This window comes from Protopterus annectens, chromosome 5.part1, assembly GCF_019279795.1.
Source record: "Protopterus annectens isolate FY-2018-M chromosome 5.part1, PAN1.0, whole genome shotgun sequence".
In the NCBI taxonomy this organism is placed as follows: Eukaryota; Metazoa; Chordata; order Ceratodontiformes; family Protopteridae; genus Protopterus; species Protopterus annectens.
Window position 1 is genome coordinate 758,198,086 of NC_056736.1, and position 17,352 is coordinate 758,215,437.

General features: G+C 36.6%; 1 protein-coding gene across 1 annotated transcript in view; it reads left to right on the top strand.

Moving 5' to 3' along the window:
• The first annotated feature begins 2,523 nt into the window (after positions 1 to 2,523).
• Positions 2,524 to 17,352, top strand: part of LOC122803315 (lectin-like) — a 353,928-nt gene continuing 339,099 nt past the window's right edge. The window contains exons 1-2 of the mRNA XM_044072881.1: positions 2,524 to 2,555; positions 4,782 to 4,857. Of these exons, the coding sequence (XP_043928816.1) occupies positions 4,800 to 4,857 (58 nt within the window). The 5' untranslated portion in view covers positions 2,524 to 2,555; positions 4,782 to 4,799. The remainder of the gene's footprint in view (positions 2,556 to 4,781; positions 4,858 to 17,352) is intronic.

A 17,352-nucleotide genomic window follows, 5' to 3' on the forward strand; every position in this document is an offset into this window, starting at 1 on the left:
TCATAAAAAGTAGGTCTCCTTTACAGAAACAAGAAATTTTTAACCAGATCTACAAAAGCTACCACTGACCAGACACACCTCCTATCACCCCTACTCTACGTCTCCCCTATACTAACCAATCTACGCAAATCAGACTTTACTAATCTAGACTCATGTTACAATAAAATAGCCAAATTCACTACAACCTTCCCCTACAAAACACACCATTGCACAGTCCTTATACAACTAAACTGGCTAGAACTTCCTCATCTCCTCCAATACAAGCAACTAACCTTCACCCATAAAATACTCCATGAACCAGATAAAACCCTAGCCCTTCAAGATCTCATACAACCATACACCACCACTAGAATATGCCGTTCCAGTGACAAACTCCTAGTTAAATCCACCAAAGCTAACAACTCAGCTGGAGAATCCTTATTCTCTGACATCATTCCCAGAATAAGGAATAAACTACCCACTTCCATCTGTACCTTAGTATAATTTAATAAACATATGTTTACTCACTTAGAAAAGTCCTGGCTTTGCTTTTGCTACCCAGCTGACCAATTCTATATTCTCCACTTTTTATACACACCCTCTGACTTTAGATTTACACTTTACAGTACTATCCTATTATGCCTTCTTCATTCCATTTATATTTTTACTCTTTTACCTCAAATCATTTCGTCTTCCTCAAAAAATATCATACTGTGCTTTCTAATATATATGCTAGTCTAGTTTGTATAATACCATATACTCTTTGATGTACAAAATTTGTTAGAATTGCTAAGGTGTCATCTCTTTCAGTTATTTATATTTGCAATGTGTGCCTTCATTGTTGACCTGTACTCTGTCATTTTCTTGTGGTATAATGTTTGTTGCTTTTCATATTGTTGGAGCTTTACTCCCCAGGCCTCCACTGAAAATGGACCTGTGTCCTGTCGGACTTTCCCAGTAAACAAATGTTAAATAAATAAAGAAAGAAACAAACAAATGCAGCCTGGTTCAAATGCATAAGCCTAGTTATATTATGGCATATTTGCATCCATTGATTTCTGATACATGGATATGCACAGAATTAAAAATTGCTAAACTCAGCCTGCATCTTATGGCTATTATTTTCTCTGTTTTGTTGTCATGTGCATATTGCAGATCCTGTGCATTGCCATTGTAGTTTGTAGTTTTAATATGTATCATTAGAATATGTTTGATAATTAATGCATTTGCTTTAACCTTGCAACATATCTGGTGATCTACTCAGGGTGTTTCCTGTGAGAAGGCCTAAGGCTGAGTGAGTTTGTGCAATGAAGAAAAAATTAAAAAAAAATAGTTTGCCCTAAAATGATATTAATTGTTATTTTATTTTATGTATTTAATACAATAAAAATAAAGTTGACTTTGCTACACAAATGGTATTAATTATACAAATTCTTTAATAAAATACATAAACTTAGATTCTGACAGCAGGTAAGACCAACTCAGACTGCCTTTTTTGCTGGATGAGGTATGACTTGTATGTTTTTAACAGTATGTTCACCCACCCACACCCCTTATAAGCTAGTCTTATTGAGTATGCCTGAGCTGTAGATTGCACTGCGTCAAAGTGCTTTTCATCTGCCTGTTGAATTTATTTTTTAAACATTTATCATTTAAAGATCTGTTCATACCATTCTTTACCCCCTTATAGATGCCCTGCCCTTTTCTCGCCAGACAATTGATATACTACAGCTCAACATACTAGCTTCAATGTTAGAATACATGGATAACTTCTTGCCTAGTTTATCATCTAACAATAATGTTAGTGGCTTTATTTCCTCAAATTCCTGTTAAAACTATGGAAAGATCTTCCTCTGATAATTAGTCATCCAATCTAGCATTAACATTGTGGTTTATTAACAACTGGAGGATATACATGGAAATTAAATGCACATTTGCAGTTATTGTTTTCCTCTGCTTTTGTTTTCATACCCATAAAAATGTATCTTCTAATGTTTCCAGTGATCTAAGTTGGCAGTTTTTACCCAGAACTTTTCTTTCCAGACCTCCAGTGAAAATGACAATGGTCTGTTTCTAGTTATACCTTCACAGTTACAGATTTGTACAAACAAATTAATGAAATTATGTCTTTCATGTACAGTATTCGCTTTGGTTAACATTACTTTTTCACATGACACAGAACCTGTGCCTCAAGTTAAATTAAACTGCAGTCTAGTTTGTTTGGTGAAGGGACCATGAGGGTCTACTTTATGTGTTCCCTGCCTGAAAATAAATTATATATGCCTAAAACTAAAGTGAAGATTTTTTTCAGGTTACATGTAGCATGGTGAATATCTTCAGTGAGGTTTTGTGGAACTGTATGTCCCTGAAAATGCAGATAACATCTTAAATGAAAGGTCACAATATTTTAAGAAGTAATGTGGGATGTGGTCATAAGAAATGCGTAGTCATACATGACAGTGTGGGTGATAAGAAACAGATTTGTGATTGAAACTGATAAACTTTGGGCTATAAAAGATTGCTTCTAAGGCTCAACCACAAACAACAAAAGCATTTCTGAAGTCTTTGCAGATAAGGTATGGCTTTTAAATTATTATAAAATGATATTAATGTTATTTATTTAGAAGGCAGGCTGTACTATTTTTTAGGATCATAGGAGTTAAAAGCCTAGCCAAGAGTTTATCCCCCCAAAAAGAAACCTAATTTTCTGACTTCGGTCTGCATTTCTCTGTGATTATATGCATAATACACATATGTGTGTATATATAGACACATATACATTAACATGTTACTCTGCACATGTACATCTATATATAAGTGTGTATCTCTTATTTGTCTATACTTAACACTATATATATATATATATATATATATATATATATATATATATATATATAAATATATATATATATTTCCAACTGTTCAAATCTCTAGTATGTCTACATACATACATACATTTAAATATATGTCTGTCTATGCAGTGATAAATCTTTATATCTGTCTTTATTTCTTTTTTCCTATAATGGATGGCAGGATCATCCACCTAAAAGACTGAAAATCTTTACTTTTCATTTTGATTCTGAACAAAATGAACTTATACTATGCAGAGCAAAGAACAGATGGGGATCCATATTGCTTAATTTAAAACAAACAAACAAAACAATAAAAACAGTGTGAGGACTGAAGGTGGCATAGTGGGTAATGTTGTAGCCTCACAACAAGAGGTTCTCTAGTTTGATTCTTGGCTGGGGTGCCTTCTGTGAGGGGTGTGCATGTCCTCTCTGTGCATGTGTTGGTTTCCTCTGGGTGCACCGGGTTTCTTCCCACATTCCAAGGACATGGACTGGACACAGTAAGTTGGCCATAGCTGTAAGTGTGTGATGTGGAAAAACAACTCTGGCAGGCCACATCATATATGAAAACTTGCTGTAGATGATTATCACTGTTGATTAGACACCACAACCCAATATGGAAAATGGGGGGGGGGGGTTGTGGATGAATGGATGGATGTGGAGACTGATGGAAGCTGGGGAATATAGCTAATGTGTTATGTGGGCCTGAAAACATAGTCATCAGAAAGTAATGTCTTGGGTTATGTGGATTTAGTAATGCAAAGTTCTCCTTATAGTGCATGTAGGTATTTATTTATTATCCATGATTAGGGTTTTCAACAAATATGATGTGAGCATTTAATAGTTTTGTACCTGTAATCATCAGACAAACATTTCTTGTGACAAATATCTTCATATACATCTTGGGATGAAAGACAATTAAAAAAGGTTCATGTACGTCTCCAGAATATGACACAGCATATGCATGCTTTGTCAAAATAAGGTGGGCAAAATCTATTTGGTCTCAAAACTGAAACTTTGTTTGGAGTGGGTTTCCAGTTTTATATTCTCAGACACCAACACTTCTAATATACTCAACTACAGAGCTACTGAACTTTGAAGGCAAGAAAACTATCCTGTCTGGTAGCAACCCTGGTTCTTGACATTTCTTCAGTTTGCTATTTGAAATCACATATCACACACAGGGACTTTATGAAGCAGGATAACATAAAAAGTATTGTGACAGTTGTGGGGTATTAAATATGTTCCATTTACTGTAAATGATTTGTTCCAGTTAATTACTGAGTAAGGTTTTCCCTCTCCAGTACAGACTTCAACAAGGAAAACTAAGAACAAATATTTAATTTTTTTTTGCTGTACTCTGGACAGCATCTGCACCACATGTCAGCTCCTGAAAGAAATGCAAGCCTGAGAGCAGAGAAGCAGATATGACAGCTGCTTCTCCGACCCCCTGCTTCTTTTTAATAAAACTTCCTTTGATCTGCATTTCTCATTGTACCTACAATTAACTTATTAATCAGAATGCCATCATCCATTGCTTTTAACATACCTGTCTACTCACTCTGATTTTTGAATCACAGCTGACTGTTGTACATCATACTGAAAGTGGGGTTCATAGGTTCATAAACCACTGGGACAGTTATAAGCCTAGCCTTGTATCCCAAATATCTGACAAATTCTGGTACCCTTGATAAGTGTAAGCAGGGGCTTGGGAGATGAAACATTTACAAGCAATGGCCCGGAAGATGAAACATTTAACAGACTAACCCTAAAGAAAGAATTATATGCCTAATTCTAAATTGTCTGATATATTCTATTTCTATTGCAATGCATAGTTCATAGCCTGAAACTGGAATGCAAATAATGAATTTATAAAGAGGCAAAACCTTCCATAATGTTCTGATTGTATAACAGATGTCTGATGGGAAATTCTGCTTGTTCTGTCTTTAGGCCGAGGTATTTCTCAGAATGAAGACTGTCCTTGTATTCATAACCCTGATGGTGGCTGTTCAAAGCACCAAACTAGGTAAGAACAACCTATTAAAAATATTGATCTGCACTGGGTTTGTGTAGTTATGTGAATGTAGGCTTTTCTATGTGTTTGTATGTGTGTGTGTGTTTGTCTGTATATTCCTTTATGTAGTAGTTATATCTCTCAACTGTCTAGATTTTCACAGAATGGCCAGATTTTTTGTCTCATATTGTTGGTCCATTCCTCATAAAATGTGTGGCTTTCTGATAAATCACTGAGGATTGAAGTCATTAAATAATGACACACATTTGAGTTGCAAACTTTATATCCTTCAGAAAATGTATGCTAATACAAATCCTGCTATTCTAACAACTTTCTAAGTTTATAAGAGCAATATTTAAAATGTGCCCCTAGTTTTGGGCCTCGTCCCCTCCCCATTATTTCAGGGCTTGTCCAGATTTCTTGAGCCAAGAGGTTAAAAGTTATGGTAGTGGTATGGGTCCACAACCCCGCATTTGTGTATTGCTTTTTCAGTGTTTAAGTCTTCACATGCTAGACTTTTTGTGTGAGTTTGTGTGTCTGTCTATGCCTGCACTCTGCATAACTATTAAAATGTAAAATTCACATTGTAATAAAAAATAGAGCTGCCTTCATCCATGACAAAGTTTTAATATTAAGAAGTCTAGGTACTGATTTAATTATGCACAAATGGTTTGAACAACAAATGCACTAGTTAAAAAACATATTATGTATTTTCTTCACTGAGTTAACCCCACCCGTGGTGTGGAGTGGTTAGCACTGTCGCCTCACAGCAAGAGGTTCTCCCATTCCATTCTCAGCTGGAGCACCTTCTGTGTGCAGTCTGCATTTTGTCCCCACAGTCGAGTGACGTCAATGACAAGCAAGTAGGTGCGTGCATGAACTGGTATGCCTTCTTTGAAGGTTGGTGAAGGTTGGGCATCAGGCTGGCAACTCAACACTGTAAAATTCCACTGCCAATCAGGAGCGGACCGGGTAGCAGCTGTGGCGACCCCTAACCGGGAAAAATCGAAAGATATTCACTGAGTTAACCCCACTTGGCACAAACCCATTTTCTGAGGGACCTAAATGGGAAGGTAATATAAATAATTATATCTAAGGTCAGGCAGAAAGAGAAACACTAATACATATTAGCAGATATCAACTTTAAACTGGTAATAATAAAAGTTATATGTGTAACATTGGTAGACATGTTTATTAGACCATGGGCCACAAAATCTGACTACATATAATTCAGACAGCTCCTTGTTTATCTATATTGCACGTATCTTAATAAAATACACAAAGTTCCCATGTGATCCAATGGAGCCATTGTGATAATTTGTATTGGGTTCAGTGTGATCTGGTATAATTAAGTGTTCCTTAAGAGATGGTGGGGCTGATTATCACACCAGTGTTTCACCATTAACATTAGTGTTTTTTTACCTGCTGCATTTCAAGAGCTGTGTTTACTGAGAGCTGAATGTGATTCTTGGGTATAACCAGAAGATTGTGTTATTTTACATTATACATTTCTAGTGTTACTTTGATTTAAGAGTTCTGCTCTTGTACTCAAACAAACCAGCAGTTTCAAACATTTATCATGAGAGCAAAGGGAGGCTAAAGAAGACCCCCGGCATCTGTCCATCCTTTTAGCCATCTATGTACATCTGTAATCTATCCATCTGTCCATCCAGTATACAGAAAATGTGAGGTATATATATGACTCCATTGCTTTGCTATACTAATATTTACTGATCAACAATGAATGATTCAGAATTTACTTATAGCTGATGTGATTTACCTTTGGATTGAGAGGTGTGTGTGTGTGGCAAAGTTTACTAGGATGGAGAAAATCCTGCATCAGAGACTGTTCTTAAATACTAGAACCAATCAGACAACATATTTCTTACACTTTTACATGCCTCTTGTTACAAAGTGGCTCAGTCTGACTTGGATTGTCATTGGTATTTACCATCTTTTTCCCTTGTATACATAGAAGTAACTCTCAGATAGAGCCGGTGTTCACAGCGTCAGGTGGGTAACCATGCTATGGTCATTCTTCTATACCACACACATGCACACTCACACCTATGTCTAATTTAGAGTGTCCAGTCTGTATGTGACTGGGCACATAATGATTGCAGTTGTTGAAGCACATATAACTGATATCATGCAATTATGTAGCTTTCCCTATCAGCTAATAACTTATTTAATGTTGGTTTTAACAGAGTTTGCAATAATAAGTCTCCATGTTTTACTTATAAGTACTTTCACAAATCTGAAATTTGCCTCCAGTTCCTTAATGGCAAGAAGTTCCAACAGTTTTTAGCTTCTTGGTAAAAAATCTTTCTGTTTTGGTAGTTTTAGTGTCTAACAAAGTTAAAAAAGACCCTGGTTAGCAAATTAAATGGCCTTATTTTAGATCTATTTTTGAAGCAGTGGAGAACATATAATAATGTAAGTAGGCTGTCAACTATTACTTCCATGATGTACTGATTGTCACATATAATGTGCTGTCAGAAATATCACCCACTTGTATACGTATTATTGTTTGTATCTTGAAAAAATGGAGGCTCACATTAAAGATATAATAAACCTACTGATCAGACATTGTCTTTTATTTTGAAATGTTTTATTATCTGGTCATATAATCCATAGTTATTGATTCAGACTATTGTCTCAATGTTTGCAGCACAGTGCTTTGTAATGAGCTCTTTATATACCTTAAAAGACAAACTAGGAGGATGGATTGATTGGAGAGGGAGGTAGGAAGGAAAAAGTAGCATATGATGCTGCAAATGAATTAATGCCCACAATAAACTAGCGGAATACTTTCTATACAAGTAGCATAATGCTGCAAATGAATTAATGCACACAATAAACTAGCAGAATACTTTCTATACAAGTAGCATGATGCTGCAAATGAATTAATGCCCACAATAAACTAGCAGAATACTTTCTATACAAGTAGCATGGTGCTGCAAATGAATTAATGCACACAATAAACTAGCAGAATACTTTCTATATAAGTAGCATGATGCTGCAAATGAATTAATGCCCACAATAAACTAGCAGAATACTTTCTATACAAGTAGCATGATGCTGCAAATGAATTAATGCACACAGTAAACTAGCAGAATACTTTCTATACAAGTAGCATGATGCTGCACATGAATTAATGCCCACAATAAACTAGCAGAATACTTTCTATACAAGTAGCATGATGCTGCAAATGAATTAATGCACACAATAAACTAGCAGAATACTTTCTATACAAGTAGCATGATGCTGCAAATGAATTGATGCCCACAATAAACTAGCAGAATACTTTCTATACAAGTAGCATGATGCTGCAAATGAATTAATGCACACAGTAAACTAGCAGAATACTTTCTATACAAGTAGCATGATGCTGCAAATGAATTAATGCACACAATAAACTAGCAGAATACTTTCTATACAAGTAGCATGATGCTGCAAATTAATCAATGCCCACAATAAACTAGCAGAATACTTTCTATACAAGTAGCATGATGCTGCAAATGAATTAATGCCCTCAATAAACTAGCAGAATACTTTCTATACAAGTAGCATGATGCTGCAAATAAATTAATGCCCTCAATAAACTAGCAGAATACTTTCTATACAAGTAGCATGATGCTGCAAATGAATTAATGCACACAATAAACTAGCAGAATACTTTCTATACAAGTAGCATGATGCTGCAAATGAATTAATGCACACAATAAACTAGCAGAATACTTTCTATACAAGTAGCATGATGCTGCAAATTAATCAATGCCCACAATAAACTAGCAGAATACTTTCTATACAAGTAGCATGATGCTGCAAATTAATCAATGCCCACAATAAACTAGCAGAATACTTTCTATACAAGTAGCATGATGCTGCAAATGAATTAATGCACACAATAAACTAGCAGAATACTTTCTATACAAGTAGCATGATGCTGCAAATGAATTAATGCCCACAATAAACTAGCAGAATACTTTCTATACAAGTAGCATGATGCTGCAAATGAATTAATGCCCACAATAAACTAGCAGAATACTTTCTATACAAGTAGCATGATGCTGCAAATGAATTAATGCCCACAATAAACTAGCAGAATACTTTCTATACAAGTAGCATGATGCTGCAAATGAATTAATGCACACAGTAAACTAGCAGAATATGATGCTGCAAATGAATTAATGCACACAATAAACTAGCAGAATACTTTCTATACAAGTAGCATGATGCTGCAAATGAATTAATGCACACAGTAAACTAGCAGAATACTTTCTATACAAGTAGCATGATGCTGCAAATGAATTAATGCACAAATAAACTAGCAGAATACTTTCTATACAAGTAGCATGATGCTGCAAATGAATTAATGCACACAATAAACTAGCAGAATACTTTCTATACAAGTAGCATGATGCTGCAAATGAATTAATGCCCACAATAAACTAGCAGAATACTTTCTATACAAGTAGCATGATGCTGCAAATGAATTAATGCCCACAATAAACTAGCAGAATACTTTCTATACAAGTAGCATGATGCTGCAAATGAATTAATGCCCACAATAAACTAGCAGAATACTTTCTATACAAGTAGCATGATGCTGCAAATGAATTAATGCACACAGTAAACTAGCAGAATATGATGCTGCAAATGAATTAATGCACACAATAAACTAGCAGAATACTTTCTATACAAGTAGCATGATGCTGCAAATGAATTAATGCACACAGTAAACTAGCAGAATACTTTCTATACAAGTAGCATGATGCTGCAAATGAATTAATGCACACAATAAACTAGCAGAACACTTTCTATACTTTTATTGCACACGTTTGTTCTTCCTTACACATTACGGATTAACCCTATGTACTGCCTTCATGCTAATGTTACTTTTATACCATTCTCAGATGATTTCAACCTTGTACTAATTTAACTCTGTACTACTGTTCTCAACCAGTAAACATGTAAATATGTATTATATTTTCTCTAAGTTGCTGCTTAACTTTCTTTAGTTTTTGCTATTTTTGTATGTAAAATTTGCTTATTTTGTTTCTATTTCTACTGTGTATTGTATTTTATATTATGGAGCTTGTACTATGTATTATTGGAGATTTTCTCCCCGGGCCGCCACTGAAAATGGGCTCCTTGAGCCAAGTGGACCTCCCCTGTCATCAAACTGGAAATAAATAAATAAATAAATATACATGGACGTATGAAGGTAAACAATGACAGGTAATAAAAGTTTAGCAGTACAAATTAGTGAATTGTTTTCTTTGAATTGAATCTAATTTAAAAGAATCAGAATGTCCTTTTATTTGTAAATGTTCTATATGATGGTGTTACTCGAGAAGTCCAAAGATATGTGCAATCCCACGCAATATATTAATATAATTGATGAGACAGTACATTCCATGCAAGTTTTATTATTATCTTAAATAACTGTCAAAGTTATTGACAATTGTTATTCTGACTTGATCTAGTCATCTGTGTCCCATACTGATAAAAATTCAAGTTATTGCATTACTGTTAATATAATAAGACATACATAGTTAAATAACTGTTTTGTGGTAAAAACACTTTGCAGAGATTGGCAAGGACCTAAAGATGCTTCCAGAAGCCAGTAATATTGGTTGAACACCTGCAGCATAACCTGCTGTAAAGTTTACCTATGGAGTTATCTTACTATGAATATGACGTGACCTTTGTATTCTGTACTGTCTGGGTATTGAACAATTACATTCAGTAGCACTGTGACTAAAGAAATTCATCGTTTTTATCAGAATCTGGTTGGCGTTTCTTTGCTCACTTCATTTCTTCCAATGGAAATCACTGGATGAGGTCTGCTTCCTGTAAGATAACTGTCATAAAACTTTAAAAAAGCAAACATTGTTAAAAAGATGATAGAAACTAAATCCACAATGGCTTTATTACTTTTAATGTTTCTAAAAAAATTTGATGCAATTCAACAAAAAATGTCAGGCTTAGAAAAATGCAAGAATTCGGTGAGTGTGGTGACAGTTAGTTTGTGAATTAGGATATTTTATATCCACTATCTAAAAATGCAGATGTTGGGAAAGGTATTGTTAGAATAAGAGTATGGAAATGGTTTCATTACCCGAGAAATATTATCTTAAATATTAATTTAAAGTAGTCTGACAAGATTACAGAGGTTCGGGCACTGATTTTATGTTTTGATATCTTATTAAATTTTATTTAGTACAATTAGTTCTAAAGTTTGCCACGTGAAGCACTCATATTTATCCTAATGGTATCAGGAAAGGGGTGGGATAGAAAGAGGTAGGTAGTACAATCTGTAGATGTTTTGTTTATCTAGAAATGTGGAGCATCCTCAAAAGGGGTCCGCTGTAAGCCCTCGAGTCCCAGTGGTACAAAGACCACTGTCCCAAAAGCAGGGACTTGAGTGTCCTGTAGCTCATGTAGGCTGCCACTTGAACTTGAATATGAGTTTGGGCAAGTAGCTGCCACACCTTACCCTACCACATTATTTGGGTTTGACCAAGATAAGTGCGGTAGTGATAGGGAGGGGGTAGGAGAGGGTGTGGTGTGTAGATTAGGGCAATGATCAGGAAAGGGGTTTAGGTTTTGGAAACAGGGGTGGCACCTTTAGGGTTAAGGACTGGGAAGGGACCATTAGGGTTTGGGAATGGAAATGGTTTTAGTGTTAGGGAGCAGGAAGGGAATATAGGGTTAGCGAACAATTAGGGAAATTAATTCAACTCTATTCTATCCACCATTGACTGGTCCATCCTTAAACAAATCCCTCTCAATGACGCACTTACTATGTTCAGTAGCATCCTCCTGAATACTTAACTCCCTTGCTCCCTCTAGGAAGGTTAGAATAAAACCCAATTATGCTCCCTGGCTCTCAAAAGAAACTAAGTCCCTTATGCTAAAAAGTGACGGAGCTTGGAAAGCCTGGATCAAAACAAAGGAATTACCTCTGCTACATAATTATAGACACCAAGCCTGGATCAAAACAAAGGAATTGCCTCTGCTACATAATTATAGACACCTCAGAAATCTTACAAAACAAACCAATAATAATAACAAGTCCTTTTCTAACTCTGCCCAATTCAATAACAAATACAACCCTCACAAGTTCTGGTATACTATTAACAAACTTCTCTCTCCAGGCTGCCCCTCACCTCCCTGCCCCTACCCAAACACATCTCCTCTGGAAACTGCTACTCTTCACAATAAACACTTTATTGAAACCATTCAAACACTCATACCTTCCAGCTGTAACACAACTTCTCTGCCTACCCCTCCCAATCCTTCTAACAAACAACTATTCTCATTACATCCGGTTCCTACTTCCTACATCACATCTCTTCTTCACAAACTCAAACCCTGCTCTCCCTCCACTGACAATCTACCTCCTACCTTCATCAAACTTGCTGCTGACTCCATTGCCTATCCATTATCTATACTAATCAATAGATCTATTCAGGAATCCACCGTCCCTACCCTATGGAAATCCTTTTTCACTATTCCCTTGCATAAAGGTGGAAACTCTACAGACCCATCTAACTACCAAACTATAGCTATTCTATCTCCCTCTCTAAGATTCTCAAAAAATGTATCCACTCACAACTACTCAACTACCAACTCTAGCATAACCTCCATGCTCCCACTCAGCATGGTTTCCGTCCCAACCACAGCACAACTACTGCCCTTTTATCCTTCACACATACCATTGCAAAGGCCCTAGACAATAACAAACTCATATCATGTCTCTTCCTTGACCTTTCTAAAGCCTTTGATACAGTCTCCCATCCCCTACTGCTATCTAAACTTGCAGATATCAATCTATCTTCTTCCTCCCTTTCCTGTTTCTCCAGTTATTTATGCTGCAGGTAGCAATCTGTTAAATGTCTCTCTTTTACTTCTCCATTCATACCTGTCCCAACCGGGGTACCACAAGGTTCCATCCTGGGTCCCCTCCTATTTAATGTCTTTACCAATGATCTCTATATGTCTTGTAAACAATCCTCCCTCATCCAATATGCAGATGACTCGACTCTCATCTCCATCTCAGACAATATCTCCAATCTCCACACTCTTATTCAACAGACCTTCCTATCCACTGAACAGTGGTTGTCCAAGAATATACTCATTCTCAACCCTAAAAAGACTAGACACTTATTTTTCCCCTGATCTCTCTCTCACCTCAAATCCACCTTTACTATTACTTCCTCTAATAACACTGTTATCCAACCTGAAGCTCACACTAAACTCCTTGGAGTCATATTAGATGATGAACTCAAATTCAACTTGCACATCCTCCCAAGCATAAAAAAGACTCACCAGAAACTTGGATTACCGTATTGCAACAAAAAAATTCTAACTACAAATGCCAGACTCTCTCTTGCACAAGCTCTTCTCCTGCCCTCCCTTCTATATGCTGCCCCAGTACTCACCAACATCCAAACTACTACTTTAAACAAACTCTAACAAACTTACCACAGGATAGCTAGATTTATCACAAACTCTCCATACAATATGCATCACTTCCTTGCCCTAAGTACTTTCCACTGGTTAGAATTCCCCCATCCTCTACTGCTGTCACAACTTCAAATGTTACACTTCATTCTTTACAAACCTTCATCCTGCCCTGCTCTCTCTTCCTTCATCTCCTTCTACACTCCTCCGTGGACTCCCCGTACCTCTAATCAGCAACTACTACAAATCTACCAACCCCAAAAAATAGCTGGCAAATTCCTATATAAACACTCCGTCGCCCAAGCCTGGAACAAACTCCCAAGAAACATTTGTTCCATCATTCACCCCCCCCCACACACTTTAAAGAAAAGCTCAAACTTCATCTACTCAACTCCAAAATGTGTCCTTGTCAATCCCCTACTTAAGCTCCCCACAACCCTACTATATACCTTTTCAGTCCCTCCACATACAGCTAAGGACTCCAGTATTGTGGATACTTATTAAACTCTACAATCAATACTGTTGGACTTAACTCTTTTTGTAAATACGTAAATATATTTTTTAGTCTGTAAAAATATTGATATGTATATATCATGTGTTTGCATTTCTGCTTTATCTCTCTAACATTCTTGTATAACTGATTTTGACCATATTTTTTAGTCAAATATTTGATTCTCTGTAAACTGCTTAAGTTTTTTTGGAGCTTTTCTCCTCAGGTCTCCACTGATAATGGGCCACAAGCCCAGCTGGACCATCCTGGTTAACAAATGTCAATAAATAAATAAATATTAGATTTAGGAGGCTGTAGGAGCAATCAGGGATTGTATGCTGGGGGTTGACTTTTAAGTTAGGGAGTGAGGACTTTGATTAGTAATTAGGTGGGAGTTTTTGTGTTAGAGTTAGGGCTGTGGCAGGGTTATACAGTTTGCTAGGGTTAGCTGTTTGGAGGGTTAAGTAGATATTATGATAGAGCTAATCGAAGTTGGGGCATTTATTTTTCTGAGCAAGTGGTAGTGAGCAAGTATGTTATGAGGTACCCACATGTGGGAGATTGTAACAGACAGCCTAAAAAGGGCATCTCTGCTCCTGCTGCTTCACCAACAATTTAGCTACAGCCCTGCCTCATCATTGAAGTGCCAAAATTCTCCTTATCCCACCACATTTATGCCACTTGATAAAAACTATAGTAAAAGTTTTATATTCCACTCACAAAGAGTAGAAATACAGAAGCTCACAATACATAGCCTATATAAAACACCCCTAACCCAAAAGTACTCTTGTTTTAGTCAGTAAATTAAATTTGAAAAGTACAATGTGTCCCATATTTCTGATTCACTTAATTAGTCACATTACAAACTGCACACACAAAATAGCACATTCAGCATGTGGTGTAAGGCAGAGCAGCTAATCCTGAATCTGACGGTTGTCCATTCAGAGAAATGCAGGATCATTGGCTCAGTAGGTAGCACTTGCATTTGGTGCTGGATGACACTCCGATCGGCTGAATTAATTTTCAAACTGATAACACTGCAGTCCGGCATAAGGGAGGTGCTGCACTCCTGTGTGTGCCATGTTTCAGATGAGATGTTAAACTAAGATCCCACCTGCCTGAGTTGTTGGTAGCTCAGATGGATGTAAAAGATCCCAAGGCACCTATGGAAAACAGAAGGGTTCTTTTATTGCATATTTACATATTCATATTTTTACACATCTACATATCCATTTACAACAAAAACATACAAATGATATCTGATACTTATTCATTTTATTCCCTTTTATATCCAGGATGTTTTAAATACCAAGATCTGGAGTCATAATTACACTTCAACCCCCACCCTTTTGCCACGACCAAAACTGGATGCTCTTTAAGATTTCTTTACTCTTAGCACCCCAGATATTCACAATACTTGTAATGCATACTTTATCAAGGCAGACAACCAAACTTTTTTCAACAATCGCAAAAATAACTGTAGGTTATTTTATACATGTTGATTTCTCCCAACTACCTTAACATTTTTCTAACTTTTTCCATATCTGCTAACCATACATGAATCTAAAAATACATGCTTGATTGTTTATTAAAGTCCTCATGTACCACATAACATTTCATTCATAGATTTATACTCCATAAAAGCTATAACAGAGAATTTATTTAAAACTATTCTCCATATCAAATCTTGTATTGCTATAAGATAGGACAATCTTTTTATGCCTTGTTTAATTGCCACCATGTCATCTTCCCCTAAATATGCCCAAGAATCAATAAATAGCTGTCTTTGCATGACTTGTTCATGAAATTCTTTTCTATCTTTCCCATAAATTATTAATATCTAATTTCCAATCCCATATTTTCCAATATTCCTGAGCCAATCTTTCTACTACTTTAAATTAATTCACCAATAACTACACCTTTTCATATCTTAATACTTCACTTAATAATTTTCCTTTTTCATCAATAATCAGATTTAACATCCAAAACAAATGAAAGGGGGCCAAATGAACTATCGTATGTAATACATTTAAATATTATTTCTGTCTCTTATAGGATCATAGCATCATAGGAAATTATTAGACTATCGACCCGGAGGTCATTTCAAGCCTAGCCCTTTCATTCCAATGTAATACCATAGAAATACTAGTCAATACTCAAGATTGCATTTAGTAATGACTGCCCATGTCCAGGATGGTTGTGGGCACTATCCCTGTTAAGAATATATGGTGCCCCATCCACTTGTCCAGGTTCCTCTTGAACAGTGTTATAGAGGTGCTCTGTTTTTCATGAATTGGTAGCCTATTCCAAAGATGTGGCAGTTGCTGGGAGATACACCTGTCTCTCCAACATGTCCTATTTAAGTCATATGCCATATTTAGGTCCTTCGAACAGATAGCCCTAGTCCCATTTGATTTATGGTTATGCAGCAAATTCATTAGCTTTGGGTCTGAGATTGCTCTGTGGGCCAGACATAAGTCTCTTCTAAGAAGTCTATACAATACAGAGTAGAGTGACAGGGACTTTAGTCAGTCTGTGTAAGGCACATGCTGGAGTCCCTTGATCTTCTTTCTTAGAAATCTCTGAGGGTCTCCATTTGCTGCAGGTGCTTTGTACAGTACATGCCGAATGGGGAGTTATACTCAATTATGAGCCAGATTAGTGCCGAGTATAGAGGGGTTATAACCTCATTTGCTCTCAAGGTGATGCCTTTACTAATCAAGTGTGCTAAGTAGATAGCCTTCCTTACTACAGTAGGCACATGGTAGTCGAAGTTAAGGTCATGGTCAACTTGTGATACCACGTCCCTTACCACTTCATGGGTACTTAGAGTATTGTTGTTCATTTGATAGTGTGAAGGGACATTGTTTATGCCAAAGGGAATGATGATGCATTTCTTTGCAATCAGTTTGAGACCGTGACTAAGATATCAGTCATTGGTTAGCGTAATACCTTCTTAGAGTATACTCCCATCATTTGGGGATTCAATAATTGTACCAAGTTTGCAGTCGTCTGCAAACCTGGTCAACCACAACTCCTTAGTTTTGACTTGAACTTCTGAGAAGTATATAGCAAACAGTAAGGGGCCCAACACTGACCCCTGTGGAACCCCACTAGTTACAGGTCTACTGGCTGATGTGGAGTCACCCATTTTGATAGTATGTGTCCTGTTTGTGAGCCATTTGGCAACCCATCTTGCTACAAAGGGGTTTACATTCAGTTTACTAAAATTATTGATAATGCCTGAGTGTGGGCTTGTTTTGAAAGCCTTTGCCAAGTTGAGGTATGCTGTGTGCACAGATTTGCCCTTGTCAATGGCCCTGGTCACATTTTTGAAGAAATCCACTATATTTAACAGGCAGGATCTGCCCTTGATGAATCTGCATTGGGTGGGTTCCAGGATCTGGAGGTCAGCTATGCTCTTTATTTATGAGGTCTGTAATGATACATTCCATGGCCTTACAGATGAGGCTGGTCAGGCTTATGGGTCTGTAATTTCCTGGGTCTGTTACTAGGCCACCATTGTGGAGGGGAATAACTGT